The 17,023-nt window shown below is 36.8% G+C and overlaps 2 protein-coding genes across 2 annotated transcripts; both read right to left on the bottom strand.

The window, feature by feature from the left end:
• Positions 1 to 699: 699 nt before the first annotated feature.
• LOC106139264 (protein takeout) lies at positions 700 to 13,438 on the bottom strand. Its single transcript, XM_060950696.1, has 6 exons — positions 13,302 to 13,438; positions 6,339 to 6,431; positions 3,945 to 4,092; positions 2,976 to 3,109; positions 1,894 to 2,059; positions 700 to 895 (listed from the first exon to the last, which is right to left on the bottom strand). The coding sequence occupies exons 1-6, from the start codon at positions 13,360 to 13,362 to the stop codon at positions 754 to 756; spliced, it is 744 nt and encodes a 247-aa protein (XP_060806679.1). The 5' UTR covers positions 13,363 to 13,438; the 3' UTR covers positions 700 to 753.
• Positions 13,439 to 14,904: 1,466 nt separating this feature from the next.
• On the bottom strand, positions 14,905 to 16,020 carry LOC132903209 (uncharacterized). Its single transcript, XM_060950857.1, has one exon. The coding sequence runs from the start codon at positions 16,018 to 16,020 to the stop codon at positions 14,905 to 14,907; it is 1,116 nt and encodes a 371-aa protein (XP_060806840.1).
• Positions 16,021 to 17,023: the final 1,003 nt, after the last annotated feature.

Here is a 17,023-nt window from a genome sequence, read left to right on the forward strand (position 1 = left end):
AATCTGTATCGTAAACCGGACTTTTTCAGTTGCTGAATAAGTACTACCCACCCTAGTATTACCAAGCACCAAAGGCACCTACGATTGCCTATCTTATATTCATTAATGAATGATTGAAGTTCTGTCTTTCATAATCTTTATTTATCTGCAGAAACCTCTCAACATGGAATTGGAGGGTATAATATTGGGGTTGATAATATACGTCCTCCTTGTTGGAATACGTTAGTATGATTTATTAATTTGTTTTAGAATATCTTTTAGTGTATATATTTTATCATATTTTACTACAAAAAAATCTATTAAAAAACTGATTTTATATTTACAACGCCATCTAGCAGATTTCACCGCAACTACTTACTAATTTCCAGTGATTATAATAAACGAGGCTTTCTGCAAGACGGCGTGCATGAACAACGCACGGATGACTATAGAAAATTACAACAGGCAAGATGACGACACCGACGTGGAAATCCAAATGAAGGAGCGTATTCTCATCACGAGACCTCCATACCGCAGTCAGGGGAAAGGCGATGGGCAGAAAAATTTGGTGTACTACTAAATCTTATTAGTACCGCTATCCGACGCGAGATGGCGCTGCTAAAACTTTGTACCAAATGTTGAAATAAAACTAGTATCATGGTTGTACAAAATTGTATTTTATGCTTAATTAATTAAAGCTATATAAATAAATAGCCTACTTATTAATAACTTAATACTATTTAGCACCGGAAAGTAATATCTTAGATAAAAAAATCACGGGTCTTCGGGGAATATTTTGTTCATTGGCACTTTGTCGAATATTTTGTTGGTGACATCTTGGAATACTGAACTCAGACTCTTCTCGTAGGATTCCTTCAGCTCATTGAAGACCAGGTCGGAGTTTTCGTTGAGGAAACTGGAAAAGGTAGAATGACATTGAATCCACGACTTTTACAGACATCAATATAATCACACCTTTTTCCCTTACGTGGTAGACAGAGGCAGTCTCGAAAAGACTGAAAGGCCAATTTTAGCTGTACAGCTTAATGATAGGATTGAGCTTCCAATAGTGACAGGTAGCTAGCCCACCGCCTAAGATAATCCCAAATAGCCTTTCCCTTGAATTTTTACAATCTACACTTGAAGCTGACTCACATTGCTCTTTTTATTTACAATAGGTACACCGAGAAATTGACACAATAAATTTCAATATTATGCAAACATTAATATTAATGCAAAACGAAAGTTAACATACATACATACGTTTAGTCACGTCTATATCCCGTGCGGAGTAGACAGAGCCAACAGTCTTTAAAACATTGATAGGCCACGTTCAGCTTTTTGGCTTAATGATAGAACTGAGATTCAAATAGTGTCAGGTCGCTAGCCCATCGCCTAAAAGGAGAATCCCAAATTTATAAGCCGATCCCTTAATCGCCTATTACGACATCCATCGGAACGAGAAGGAGTGGTTCTATTCTTTTTTTTAATTAATGCCGTGTGGTTCCCGGCACTAAAAGAAAGGAATAACGCGAAAGTTTAAAAGTTTTAAAAACTAGCTGTGCCCGCAATTTCGTCCGCGTGGAATAGTTACCTACTCGTATATTGGGCGTCATTGAAGCCCTCAAGGAGATATAATTTTCCCCATTTTTTCACATTTTCCATTATTTCATTGCTCCTTATAGTTTCAGCGTGATGTTATAGTATAGCCTAAAGCCTTCCTCGATAAATGGTTTATTCAACGCAAAAATAATTTTTCAATTTGAACTGCTTTTCTTTTGAAAATTTCCTGAAATAAGCGCGTTCAAAGAAACAAATAAACTCCCTGTAGTAGTTCCTGAGATTAGTGCGTTCAAACAAACAAACTCTTCAGCTTTATAATATGAGTATAGATAGAAATAAACCTTCACTTACATGTTCATCTGATCACCCAGCCTCTTATCACCGTTGAACAGATTAGAGAAGTGTAGTATCACCTTCTGCGGTATGAACTTGACCTTATAATCCCGCATGTGCATGTATGTCTGTCCGTCACGAGTCACCGGCTCGCCGATCAGGTCGTGTTTCACCACCAGGTTCACTGTGATCGTGAGGAAGATATATAAGTAAGTAAGCCGTGTGGTTCCCGGCACCAATACAAAAAAAAAATGAATAGGACGCGCCATCCGCGCCATCTTGTGGCGAGAAGAGGAACTAATTTACTAAATAGGCATGGTTTCTATCATAGAATAGAACCACTCCATCTCTTTCACATGGATGTCGTAAAAGGCGACTAAGGGATAGGCTTACAAACTTGGGATTCTTTTATGGGCGATGGGCTGGCAACCTGTCACTATTTGAATCTCAATTCTATCATTAAGCCAAATAGCTGAGCGTGGCCATTATTTTCAAGACTGTTGGCTTTGTCTACCCCACAAGGGATATAGACGTGTCAATATGTATGTAAGTAAGTAAATGCTTTATTGTTCACTAAAGGTGTACATTACAAATATAAAACAGTACAGTACAAAGGCGGGCTTATCCCTAAGTGGGATCTCTTCCAGTCAACCTGACAATAAGTGGATCGCATACAAAATTGAGGCAAGGGTGAACAACAGTTCATTTACGGAGTATGATGCTTAAGACTTAATATAATTAAATTTTCTAAGTATGAAGAGGTAAAATTTTGCATTACATATACATATAGACACGTCTATGTACCTTGCGGGGTAGACAGAGCTAACAATCTCGAAAAGACTGAAAGGCCACGTTCAACTGTTCAGCTTCATGATGGAATCGAGATTCAAATAGTGACAGGTTGCTAGACCATCGCCTATAAGAGGAACCCCAAGTTTATAAGTCTGTATCTTAGTCGCCTTTTACGACATCCATGGGAAAGATATGGAGTGGTTCTATTCTGTGATGGAAACCATGCCTATTTAGTAAATTAGTTCCTCTTCTCGCCACAAGATGGCGCGAAACGAAGCTTAATAAGTGTGGTTCTTAAAATTATTTACCCATGGTAATGTTGGCGACTCCTTTACCCTGTATCGGCAGCACGAGGATTCTGCCCTTCATCACGTAATCAGCTATGAACTCCATCTTAGGAGTTATGGAGTCTGTGCGTAGACGATAACGTTTGAGGTCAGCTCTGAAACACAAAAGAGAATTGACATTCTCAATTCCCCATTTAACATACATATATGTATATACATATATAATCACGTGTATATCCCTTGCGGGGTAGACAGAGCTAACAGTCTTGAAAAGACTGATTGGCCACGTTCAGCTGTTTGGCTTTCTTTGAATAGTGACAGGTTCCTATTCCGTCGCCTAAAAGAAGAATTCCAAGTATACCTTAGTTGCCTTTTGCGACATCCATGGGAACGAGATGGAATGGTCCTATTCAAGTTCTGGGTAGGTACCTACCACACGGCTGTGTGTGTCTGTGTCGTCAAAGGCGACTAAGGGACAGGGTTATAAACCTGTCATTCTTCTTGTAGGCGATAGGCTAGCAACCTGTCACTATTTGAATCTCAATTCTATCATTAAGCCAAATAAGTAGGCTATCAATCTTTTCTAGACTGTTAGTTCTGGCTACCCTGCAAAGGATATAAACGTTATTACATATATGTAAACTAGCGACCCGCCCCGGCTTCGCACGGGTGCAAAATTCGGAAAAAATTATACATAAAAACCTTCCTCTTGAATCACTCTACCTGTTACAAAAAACCGCATCAAAATCCGTTGCGTAATTTTAAAGATTTAAGCATACAGAGAAACAGACTAAAATAGCGACTTTGTTTTATACTATGTAGTGATTAACAACAAAAAATTCAAAGCACCAAAATTAATCTCTCCTCTCATGGGTCTACTGGAAGAGATTTCTTTTGAAATAAGTAGCACCTTTGTACTAGAATTACTGTAGTAAATGCTTCCGTATATAATTTTGTGTACATAAATAAATAAATAAATAACAATCTTACTTGTATGTGGTCAGCACAGAGTCAGTCAGCCCATGCAACTTAATGTTCTTGTAGTTCTGCGTGATGACCACGGGCCCTGCCCCGGACGAAATGTCGATCCCGGACACGTGGAGGGGCTCCATGGGGGGCACGCCCAGGGACGGGATACCTGGACAACATAGCTTAAAGTAAAAAAAAAAAAAATTGAAAAACATACATACATATAATCACGTAATATTTTTCGAACGTATCTTGATCAAATTAAGAACGTCCTGGTAAAGGGTCAGGTCAAGAGTACCCGAAACCGCCGAGTTTGCATGAAGAGAGTTATGAATGTGGATGAAGCGAAGGAAGTATGCAGAGTATCGTGGCAAGTGGAAAGAGGTAATCTCTGCCTACCCCTCCGGGAAAGACGCGTGATTGTATGTGTATGTATTTTTTTTTAATATTCCGGGAAAAATTACACAGATTGAGTTAGCCCCAAAGTTTTCATTCTCAATCGAAATTACAACGGCTATTATATTTCGGCCATCTGCTTTGGCTCGATCTACGTCTGGTAGTATACCTTAATTCTTACGCATTGGCCTATTTCTAAAGCGGGAAACTCAGCATTGGAGGCTTTTATCATTTTTTCAACCTGCTTTTCTAGCGACTGTCTAGCACCGATTCTAGCTTCTTCAAATTTTTCGAGAACATACATTTATTGCCTGTACAGCCGTATTTTCGTTAACATTTTGTTCATTGTCACTCTCGGAGTTTTTTTCACTTTCATTTGGTTCATAAGTATTCTCTTCATCTTTTTTTTTTCTACTTTGTTACCATCATCATTTTCGTTTAGTTGATTAGTCGCAATTGACGCTTCCCTATCCGAAGGTCCTGATTCAATAGTCGCTTGTTGTGTTGTAATCTCGGTATAAATGTCGTTATTCAGACTGCCCTCTAAATTGGTATCAATATCTACGCTGGCATGTCCATTTTGATTTTTTCCCATTGCCTCAAGATCTTCTTCGCTATTAATATCTGACATTGTTTCAAGAGCTGGCAAGAAAGTTTTCAAGCCCAATCTTGCTTTACACCCAAACATAGCCTCATAGGGGCTACGACTTATTCCTGAGTGATGAGCTTTATTTTTCATAAACTGAATAAATTTTATTCCTTCGGACCATTTTGTGGTCTTATTTGTTTCTAACCAAATAGCCAACATTTTTTCAATATCTTGGTTGGCCCTTTCTACTGCACCTTGTGATTGGCTATGACTTGGCTTTCCATGTACAATCTTAAGTTCATCCCACATAAGGCACAACTCTGCAATCACCTTGTTTGCAAATTCTCGTCCGTTATTACTATGCAATATACACGGTGCACCAAATATTGTGAAAACTTCCAGCAAATGGTAAGCAATTTCAGCAGCAGCCTTGGTTTTTAAAGCTCTCAGTTGGACAAACTTTGTTAGGTGGTCTTGATATACCATAATGAACTTGTAATCGCCATCTGCTTGCGACTGCATATCAATGAGGTCAACTTGGCCTCTTGAATTAAATTCGTTGCTTTTGATAGGCTTCACGACCAGCCCTTTTTTAGGGATAATAATTTTTTGTGGCACGGCTCACAAAGATTTAAATATGTATTAATTAGCTGTATGGTGATATTTTTGTACTTGCTTTTAAGTTCCGCCATCATTCGGTTTCTGCCCCCATGTCCTATGGAAAGGTGACTTTCGTGGATTATATCAAATACCTCCTCTAAGTATGTATAGTAAATTATTGGGTCTCTTTCATTTTTTATTGGAACTACAAGTTTTTGAACCTTTCCAATCTCTACTGCATCATACCTCAATAATCTTCGGTAATCTTCAGGTTTCTTGTTCGTTTTCTTGTTCTTGGACGCCTTTACATTAGCCAAAAGCAAATAATATGCATCACGGGAAAACAGTTGATTATTTGGTGCTTTTTTGGAAATTAACTTTTCAAATTCTTCATAAAACCGTTTTTTGGTAGACTCAGTATCTCCCATTTCATCAATAAAAAAGAAACTAAAGAACAATACAAATTAGGTAAAATACAACCGCTCTCAATCACTATACGCTAGCAAATGACAGAAGCCGCGCCGTTCGCTCTGCATTCCGCGGAAATTTTATATAATTACCGGTAAATATGGATAATTCAATACATTTACCATGTGCGTTGGTAATTATCTGTAATTCCCGGTAATTATAGATAATGCCCATTGCTTACATTTACGGTAACGTACAACCTCGCGGGGCAGACAGAGATCTTATATTTTAAAGTATTTCATTATATGTGGTTTGTTTATACTTTCATTAATAAATCGAATTCCTCTTAAGTTTTAGAAATTCCTCGTCTATAATTTCTCTTAATAAGTATAAATATTTTTTTTACAAGCAAGAACACTTACCTGCCTTCATCTGCCTCAGCGCATCAGGTACCGCCGCCTTCAGACAATCATTCAGTTTCTTTTCCGCCTGCCCGCATCGACGAAAACTCTCAGCTGGAACAGAGAAAATATAATTACGTCTATATCCCTTGTGGGGTAGACAGAGCCAACAGTCTTGAAAAGACTGAAAAGCCACGTTCAGTTGTACGTACATACTTATAATCATGTCTATATCCCTTGCGGGGTAGACAGAGCCAACAGTCTTTAAAAGGCTGATAGGCCACATTGAGCTATTTGTCTTAATGATAGAATTGAGATTCAAATAGTGACAGGTTGCTAGCCCGTCGCCTAAACGAAGAATCCCAAGTTTATAAGCCTATCCCTTAGTCACCTTCATCATCCATGGGAACGATATGGAGTGGTCCTATTCTTTTTTTTATTGGTGCCGGGAGCCACTCGGCACGTTCAGTTGTACGGCTAAATAAATTTTGAATCTTAATGTGACAGGTTGCTAGTCCATCGCCTACAATAAGAATCCCAAGTTAATTAGTCGCCTTTTACGACATCCATGGGAAACATATGGGGGGGTCCTGCTCCATAGTGTTTAATCCAACAATTTTATATTTATATACACATCATACTACTTAGTATAGTTAAGTTTGTGATATCAAATAAAATATTTTTCTTTTTTTCTTTCTTTCTTATCGTAATGCAAACCTCCAATTTTGAAATAGGTTCAAAATTCAATTGACACAAATACTTTGACATACCACACACACCTCAATATATACATAATACAATTTAGTGTACTAGAAAAGTGTTACATAAAAATCTTTTTGTCTGTCCGTCAGTCACGCCCCACGGCCTCAACGGCTGAATGAATTATGAACGGTTACGTGGAATTACGTATATTTTACGACTTTTACTGAGATTGTATAAAAGTAATCATTATTATAGTTATGTGGCGTATCAGTCTTTACAAGACTGTAGGCTCTGTCTATCCCGCAAGGGATATAGACGTGATTATATGTATGTTATTATAGTTAAAGATTGGTAACCCACGTATACGAGTATCTTGTATATTACCTAAATTATTAAATTGTACGAGTATTTAATTTATCTACCTCTTCTTCACTTTATTTATATATTTATGTACATCAAGGAAAAAAAATAAGAATAGAACTTAAACTTAAGACAAATTCAGTACAAGGGCACTACTTATTTCTAAAAAAAATTCTTCCAGCAAGCCCACGACAGGAAAGTGTAAAGAAAGGCATTGGCTTGTGTACATCATATTTTTTTTTGTGTCTTCCTCCTGGCTTTGAATTCCGGTTGCGTCTCACTTTGAAGTGGAACCCAGGGTATGCCTTTGACCATGGATCATGGATTGGGCGAGTCAGGTTTTTACACGAAGCGAATCCCATCTGACCTCCGCAACCTTTGCATTTGCCTGAATGTGAAGGTTCCCTCACGATGATTTCCCTCACCATAAACATTTAAGACGATACAAAAAACGCTAATTTAAAAGAAATTGATGTCATAACCGCGAAGAAATTGCGGAACTACATATGATTATGGTTTTGTAAGTCTGTCTGTCACAACAGCGCGCAACAACCTTCGACCTTGTGCCACATACGAACGAGATGAGTGCAGTGGAATATTTTGCATTTCTTGGTGTAAGTTGTGGCGGGTTTGTGAGTTGGTCTGGAGTTCGATTCTCGGTCAGGTCTTGAGAGAAAATGATCTTTAAAAGAAAATGTCATGGTGTAGCCGCTTTCAGACATGGCTGTTACATTAAAATTTATTATTTTCAGATTAAATTTTTATGTATATATATGCTTTTTACTAACGGCCCGTCACGCCCGTCGCCTGTGGTACATACATAGCTTATAACATCCGCAGATAATGTAACTTATTAACGGTGAAAGAATTTTTCAATATCGGTTTAGTAGTTCCGGAGATTGGCCCTTATAAATAACCAATTACAAAGTTTACCTGTTTATAAATAATTTTTTTGTCAAGATGTGCTCTTTATCTGTACTAATATTATAAAGCTGAAGAGTTTGTTTGTTTGTTTGAACGCGCTAATCTCAGGAACTACTGGTTCGAATTGAAAAATTCTTTTTGTGTTGAACAGACTATTTATCAAGGAAGGCTTTAGGCTATATAACATCACACTGCAACTATTAGGAGCGAAGAAATAATGGAAAATGTGAAAAAAACGGGAAAATTATATATCCTTGAGGGTTCAATGATACCCAAAATATCTATTCCACGCGGACGAAGTTGCGGGCACAGCTAGTCAACGATATTGCATGAAGGGAAAAAAATAATAATATGGATGAAGCGAAAGAAGTATGCAGGGATCGTGGCAAGTGGAAAGATGTAGTCTCTGCCTACCCCTTTCGAAAAGAGGTGTGATTTTACTATGTACGATGCGCTTGCTTATGTTTAAAAATTGAACTTGTATGATTGTGCCAAAATTGATAAAACATAGCTTTCTCGGTTTCTCAAAATTGCAATAGATCTATAAAGATACTTTGTTTATTTTGTTAATTTCACGTGAAGTCGGGTTGCGCTACTAGTTATGATTATGACATAATGTTTGGTCCGACCAAACGGGATACATGTTGCGTTGCAACTGCAAAAGTTGCGCAACATGTTTGTAGAATGCATGCGAAAGTGTCAAGGATCATGAACTTAATTTGCGGTTTGAAGTTGCATTATTTTATACAAAGTGGTGCCGTGTGGTTCCCGGCAATATAGGAACGCTCCATGTCTTTCCCATGGATGTCGTTAAAGGCGACTAAGGGAAAGGCTAAAATTAAGATTGGTTCATCTTGTTGGCTATGGACTAGCAACTTGTCACTTAAATCTCAATTCTCTTTTAGTCTTTTCAAGACTGTTGGCTCTGTCAACCCGCAAGGGATGTAGACGTGATTATGATTTATGTATCTAAAAGCAAAGTCAATTTCAAAAACTTATTTTTTATATATAACCTGCTTGTGAATTGAATCTTGGGCCTTGTAGTTTAATAACAAGAATCCCTACGCCATCTACGTCATAAATTACGATAATTGATTAATTAATATACCAACAGTAATTGCAATATGAGATTTCCGCATAATTTCGCATGTGAATGTAGTTATCCTTGCTTATAGGAATATTTTACTTCATAAATAAACATATTATATCTACTGTTTGCCAATGCCATGGAAATCATTAAAAATAATAATAAATAACAAAACTTTCACTTGGGTCGGAAAACATAGTAACCTTACTTACTTAACTAATCATCTACGTCATACCTAATATGCGTTCGACGCAAAAAGAACGGGTCTCTCTCATGCAAAGCCTGATTCTTCCAATTCTGAACTATGCTGATGCGTGCTATCTTGATGCCACAGAGGAGCTACTGGATAAATTGGAACGGTTACAAAACCTCTGTATTCGTTTCATATTTGGCTTAAGAAAATACGATCATGTTTCCATTTACCGTTCTAAGCTGAAATGGCTTCCCATTCGCTTTCGTAGAAATACGCGCATTCTCTGTCTTCTTTTTAATATTTTATTTAATCCCGCCTTTCCTTCCTCTTTCCTTAAATCTTAAAGAATCTTTCTCTTTCCGTCATTCGTCTAATTCTCCTTGCAGATCTCATTTGCGCACCATTTTTACTATTCCTACCCACAAGACTTCCTTCTACTCTTTTTCCTTCTCTGCTCATGCTGTACGTCTGTGGAATTCCTTACCGCATGAAATTCGCGATTCCCAAACTCTTACTTCATTCAAACGACGAGTTAAAGACTATTATCTCTCCAAATAGACTTATATTATATATATATATTGGTATGTTTATGTAGTTTATTACTGTCATTTATTTAATTGTTCCATGTTTAATTATGTAAGTATTAGCATGTATGTTTAGTTAAATATGTTAAACGTTATTTATGCACACGCCATACCGCTCCAAAATTAATCTCTCCTCTCATGGGTCTACTGGAAGATATTTCTTTTGAAATAAGTAGCACCTTTGTACTAGAATTACTGTAATAAATGCTTCTGTATATAATTTTGTGTACATAAATAAATAAATAATAATTTTTTGTATTGGTTCCGGGAACCACACGGCACACGGCGCAATATAAATATTGTAGATGAATGTTTAGAGATCCTATTTTAATTTGTATGGTAGGTATTTTTACTGAAGTTGTAGCAAAAATGCTGAATAAATGAGTTCTAAAAAGTTATTCATCATGTACCAACCTAAGGACCAATAATTTCAGCAACAGTACATCTGTGCCAGAATACCAGAGAAAGTGGTGTTATGCAATTTGCACATGATGTTATAAATACCGGTTTGAGGTTTAGCTAAGTTTAACTAAGACTAAGCTATTTGATAAATGACTAAAATGGTTTCATAATTGTTCTAACTTACATGAAATTTTATTCAAATCAAAAGTATGTTATGAGGAAATGTATTTTTGTTTATTTATGTGAATAAAATGAAAAAATGTTTAAGTCAGATCAGACAGAAAAGTTTGAAGTAAAATAAATACGTACTATGAAACAATTTAATTGACATACCTACAAGTAAAAAAATTTGCATGTTTTATAAAAAAAAATTTTTTAAAACACACACACGTACACATTAATTTAATTCACACATTTCCGGGTGTACAAAATTAATCAAAACTTTTTATTCATAATTATGGGACATTTCAACATCACTTATTAATTTTCATATCCTTTGATTTCACAACATTGGTTTACGTCAAATAAATTAATTAAAACTAAGTTGACTGCCGCTTCCAAAGCGTCAGTGCAGAAGACGCGGTAATAAACTGCACTGTAGCATTGCTTAAACATCAAAATCGGTTAAGTATTGTTTGAGATAAGAAAGTTTTCGCGAAGTTTAATTTCGGGGCGAACTTAAAAATGAATAAGTTTATTGCAAAATAAATATTACAAACAGTTTACGCATAGAAAACTGAAATTCGGCAATACCTTATGACATTTAACATGAGTTTTGAACGAAACAGTTCAATCCCAATCAGTTTGAGGAGGAAAGAACATCAAAATAATGCATTCGCCAACCAAAATGTGATGTCAAACGACTCTTACAAGGTTCGTCTTCACATTAACGTGGCCAATAAATGCAATGGAAGGTTGACTATGATCTGAATGTCAATTTAATGCATTGTTATCGAAGCGGATATACACAAATTATGTTCATGGTATGGACGTCCATTTGGTCAACTATTTTGAAGCGATCCCGAATGCATTATCCTTGAAATTTTGAAAGTTTATAAAAGTTAATCAAGGGACAGACTTATAATATTTGGATTTTTCCTTTAAGCGATAGCCTTAAACCCGAATCAATTAATATAATCATGTCTATATCCCTTGCGGGGTAGACAGAGCCAGCAGTCTTGAAATACAGGCCACGTTCAGCTGTTTGGTTTAATAATAGAATTGTGATTCAGATAGTGACAGGTTGCTAGCCCATCGCCTAAAAGAAAAATCCCAAGTTTATAAGCCTATCCTTAGTCGTCTTTATGACATCCATGGGAACGAGATGGAGTGGTTCAATTCTTTTTTTTATTTGTGCCGGGAACTACACGGCATATTCGTTGTTTCTTACCCATTTTTGTTAAATAGAGATCTGCCCCAGTATTATGACACACGCGACGCCGTATTTATTTTATAAAAAGCTATCGTTATTATATATATGTATATCTTTTCATTATGGACAGCGATAGTTTTTCGCGCGATAAAAACGGCGTCGCGCGTCTCATACTACGGGGCTGTGTGTTTTTTGTTTTAAGATAGGAACCACTAGCTATTTCTACACTTACATTATTCTATGATTAGAGAAGGAAGTGTGGTCGTAGTGGGAAGACCTAGAGGAACGTATCTTGATCAAATTAAGGACGTCCTGGTAAGGGGTCAGGTCAAAAGTACCCGAAACCGCCGAGCTTGCATGCAGAGAGTTATGAATGTGGATGAAGCGAAGGAAGTATGCAGAGATCGTGGCAAGTGGAAAGAGGTAGTCTTTGCCTACCCCTGGCGTGATTTTATGTATGTAAGATTAGAGAAATAATTTGTTGAGAAATAGCCATTTAATAATGTCACAGTTGTTACATCTATCTGAGACTAGCTGCTTGCGTCAAGTCCGGCCGGTTGCATACAGAACGCACAGATAACATATTGTCAATGTGAAGATACCTATCAATGCGTTTAGTTATTTATCAAATCAAATCAAATATAAATAGTTACAAAAATAAATTTTAATGTCAGACTAACTATTATTTAAATTAATGAGTAAACAGAATGAAATTAAAATAAAATAAAAATTACCTACAAAAGCCACATTTGTTGTCAATTGAAAATATGTAATTACTGAGTCAGACATAATTAAATCATAATAATATTATCATCTAAAAATTCTTGAACATTTCTCAATCATGAGTACCTAATCTTAATTTCTTTTTGAATGTCATCATGTCTGGATTTTTTAAAGTAACCAGCATAGATTTCTAGATAGTTATTTTTTAGCTGATACTGTGTAGAGATTATTGTGATTTTTGATGTATGTTAATGTACTTAATAGCTTGGTGCGCCTTAACATGTATCTACAAAATAATTAGACTTCAAGAGGTAACAAAGTATTCCAATTAATTTCGCGTTAGTATAATAACACGTGACGTGTGGTTTCCGGCACCAATAGAAAAAGAAAAGGACCACTCCATCTCTTTCCCATAGATATCGTAAAGGGCGACTATGGGATAGGCTTATTAACTTGGGATTCTTTCTTTAAGGCGATGGGCTAGCAACCTGTCACTATTTGCATCACAATTCTATCATTCAGCCAAACAGCCGAACGTGGTACATCACTTTCAAGACTGCTGGCTTTGTCTACCCCACAAGGAATAAAGGCGTGACTATATGAATGAATGAATCATTTATTTATAAACATTACTTACGTAGTTCATTCCCAAATCCAATCGCCACCACGGTCAGACACACAAACAGAACACACCACATTTTTTTATATTATATTTAACACAGCACTCTCTTATATCTCGTTGCCCGGTTACGAAGTGGCGCCTGCGCACGAGAACCTGCGAGTGTATGCGCATGCGCACCTTCACTCGCCATATTTATGTGGAAGGGATGTTAATTACATTTTAACATGGCATTTTATATATTTTAGGCGAGAATTTTCGCGATGTTTGGTAGCTATTTTTAAACTGCTACGTTAAATATGCCTAAAATTGGAAATTGCATCAAAATTGTTGCAGTAAGATGCAAAAAGCGCTTTGTTTTAATAAATTAAGAAAACTTTTATAAAGTATAATTATTTTTTCATTTTATGTATGAAAGAGGGACTTTTATTTTCATTGAATAGTACACTTTAATATTTACTCTAGTAACAATATTTGTAAGTATTTTTATTTATTTAGTCTTAGGCATCAAAGGCCTACCCTAATACTTTGTCTACCCCGTGTGGGATAAAGACGTGATTATATATGTATGTTACTGTCCATAAATCTTACGGTTAGGAAAAACATAGTGAGGAAACCTGCACATTCAGGCAACTGGATGTGTAACCATGATCGATCCAATACGGATTAGGTTCCCCTGCAAAGGTTGCGGAGGTCAGATGGAGTCGCTTCGTATAAAAACCTGACTCACCCAATCCAGGATCCATGGTCAAAGGCACACCCCGGGCTCCTCTCCAGAGTGGTGAGGATGCCACCAGGGACTAAAGCCAGGAGGAAGAAGTCTGCTGTCCGTAAATATGTAATTATAAACATAAGAAAACACAAGTGCCGTGTGGTTCCCGGCACAAATACAAAAAAGAATAGGACCACTCCATCTCTTTCCCATAGATGTCGTAAGAGACGACTTAGAGATATGCTTACAAACTTGGGATTCTTTTTTAGGCGATGGGCGAGCAACCTGTCACTTTTTGAATATCAATTCTATCATTAAGCCAAATGGCTGAACGTGGCCATTCAGTCTTTTCAAGATTGTTGGCTCTGTCTACCCCGCAAGGGATATAGACATGACCATATGTATGTATGTAGAAAACACAAACAAAAGCCATAAACGGACATAAAGGCTTCGAGGACGATGACCATTGAACTTCATTGTCATCTCTTTGTCTGAGACACAAAAGCTCATAAACTGTTGACGATTTCCGGGATTCGATTACCAGCGCGGGAAAAATATTATTATTTTTTCCTGAAGTGACGGTTTTTACATACATACCTACAAATAATCACGTCTGTATCCCTTTGCGGGGTAGACAGAGCCAGAAGTCCCGAAAAGACTGATAGGCCATAGGAATTGAGATTCTTATAGTGACAGGTTGCTAGCCCATCGCCTAAAAGAAGAATCCCAAGTTCATAGGCATATCCCTTAGTCGCCTTTTACGACATCAAAGAGTGGTTTTTTTCTAAAGAGCCGGAAACCACACGGCACTTTATTATAGATAACATCTTAATTTTAATAGAACAAAGGAAAACATTATTTAATTTTATTGGTTAACATAATTATTAAAAAAATCATCTAAAAACTAATTTATATAACAACTACATCATCTATATCTACGCATTGTAATTCATATTTCTTATTAGGATGATATTCCTTGTAACCTTTCTGATATTTCAGGGCGAAAGAATTCGACGGCAAATTCCTACTAAAAAGCGAATCGCCAGTGCGATCCAATTTTATAACCCCGAAATATACTACCTCCTCTTCTTTCTTATCATCTCTTTTTCTCTCTCTTATAATCAGCTGATCTTTAACAGGTAAATACATAACTGTGTCGCGAGGTTTATCATTTCCTATTCTTATTTTGGCTTGAATGAAACCATTGGCTTTCATTCCATCATCAGAATGTTTCAAATCTAATGGCAGATGACATTCAACACATCTGATGTTCCCATGATGATCAGAGCTTACAGGAACAGGGAATAATCTGTCGTTCAAATAGAATCTGTAAGTACATTTGTGGTCTTTCAAACTGATCGCGCTAACTTTGTTTTCAATTCTTGATTTAGCCGAATGACACTCAAAATAGTTTGTCTCCCTGAATTCTTTCAGTCTTTTAACGCTGTTAATATCATCAGTGTCGAGGAATCCTATTTCTTCATCAGGGGTTTCTGTTGTTTCAGATTTAAGCTTGCCAATTTCAGAAGACCGTCTTTCAGGCAGTTCTTTGATAGTATCTAACGATATCTTTTTGAAATCATCAACATCTTGCACGGATTCTGTGGATCTTTGGAAATTCTCGTTTCTGTAATATTGAGCTACTGATTGTGTTCTATCATTAACTGTAATAGATTTAGGTCTTTCAGGTCCTGTAGATTTTTGCGAAGGAGTACATTTTGTGTCAGATTTTCGAGTACGAGTTTTAGACAATGCGTCTCCACATTTCCTGCAAAAGTCGAAATCTTTGACTGACTGACTAATAACGAAGTCAGATTTTGTTGTCTTCTTAGGTCTGGCGTTGGAAACACTAGTGCTGGTCCTGTCGTCATCTAGAACTCCTGTTGAGCAGCTCTTTCCACCACTACTACCGGGTTTGATAACTTGAGACGAAATCACTTTCCTCGGGGCAGTTCTTTTGACGAAACTGGTTTTTGTGCCGTTTTTATTAGTCAAATTATTTATTTTATCACTTTTGCTGGCCATTTTGTTTGTTGGTAAACAACAGTTTCCTTGGTAACTGCTTAAGCTCACAACGTCAATATGATCGCTGGATGGATGTGCTAAAGCGACATCTGTTGTCGAGTAGCAGTACTAATTAGTATGAATGAGACATCTCGTGTTGAATAACAGTACTTTAGGGGATTAACGTAGCACGCGGGAAGATTTTGTAGCCGACGGGCTAGCAATCTCTAACTCAAAATGAAAAACCGTCACTATTTGAATCTCAATTCTATCATTAAGCAATACTGCCGAATGTGGCCTTTCATAGTCTTATCGAGACTGTTGGACCTGTCTACCCCGCAAGGGATATAGACATGATTATAATGTATATACGTACAATGTTATGCGTCAGTTCGGTATGTGCATAATGAATTACAAACAGACAAACGTCAATACTGCAGGCTGATATCGGCGAATGAGATCGTTGGCTACCAAGTCACGGGCGTGGTGAGGTCGCGTCCTTATGATGTGACCACGATTTTGATGATTTTGCAGATAAATTGATTACATTTTTTTACCATACATACATATGGTCACGTCTATATCCCATGCTGGGTAGACAGAGCCAACAGTCTTGAAAAGACTGAATGGCCACGTTCAGCTATTTGGCTTAATGATAGAATTGAGACTGAGAGAAAAATTAATTAATTTTTTTACCACCTGGGAATTAATGAGTTGTGAATGAAACAGGCCTCTGTTGCAAAGCGGTGCCTAGTGCTTAACTTTCTCTGATTGTCCTAGGTTTTGCATGTTATTCTATACAAAAAATATTTATTATTAAATATAGGATCGTTGGGTTTTAGTATCTCGTAATACAAGTCTTGAACTAACTCAATCTATATTATCTGTCCCGCACATACATATTTATATTTTTTAAACGAAAGAAGTATGCATTATCGTAATATATATACATACATATAATCACGTTTTCATCTCTTGCGGGGTAGACAGAGCCAACACTTTTGGAAAGACTGCTCAAGAAAAA

This window comes from Amyelois transitella, chromosome 22 (assembly GCF_032362555.1).
Source record: "Amyelois transitella isolate CPQ chromosome 22, ilAmyTran1.1, whole genome shotgun sequence".
Taxonomy (NCBI): domain Eukaryota; kingdom Metazoa; phylum Arthropoda; class Insecta; order Lepidoptera; family Pyralidae; genus Amyelois; species Amyelois transitella.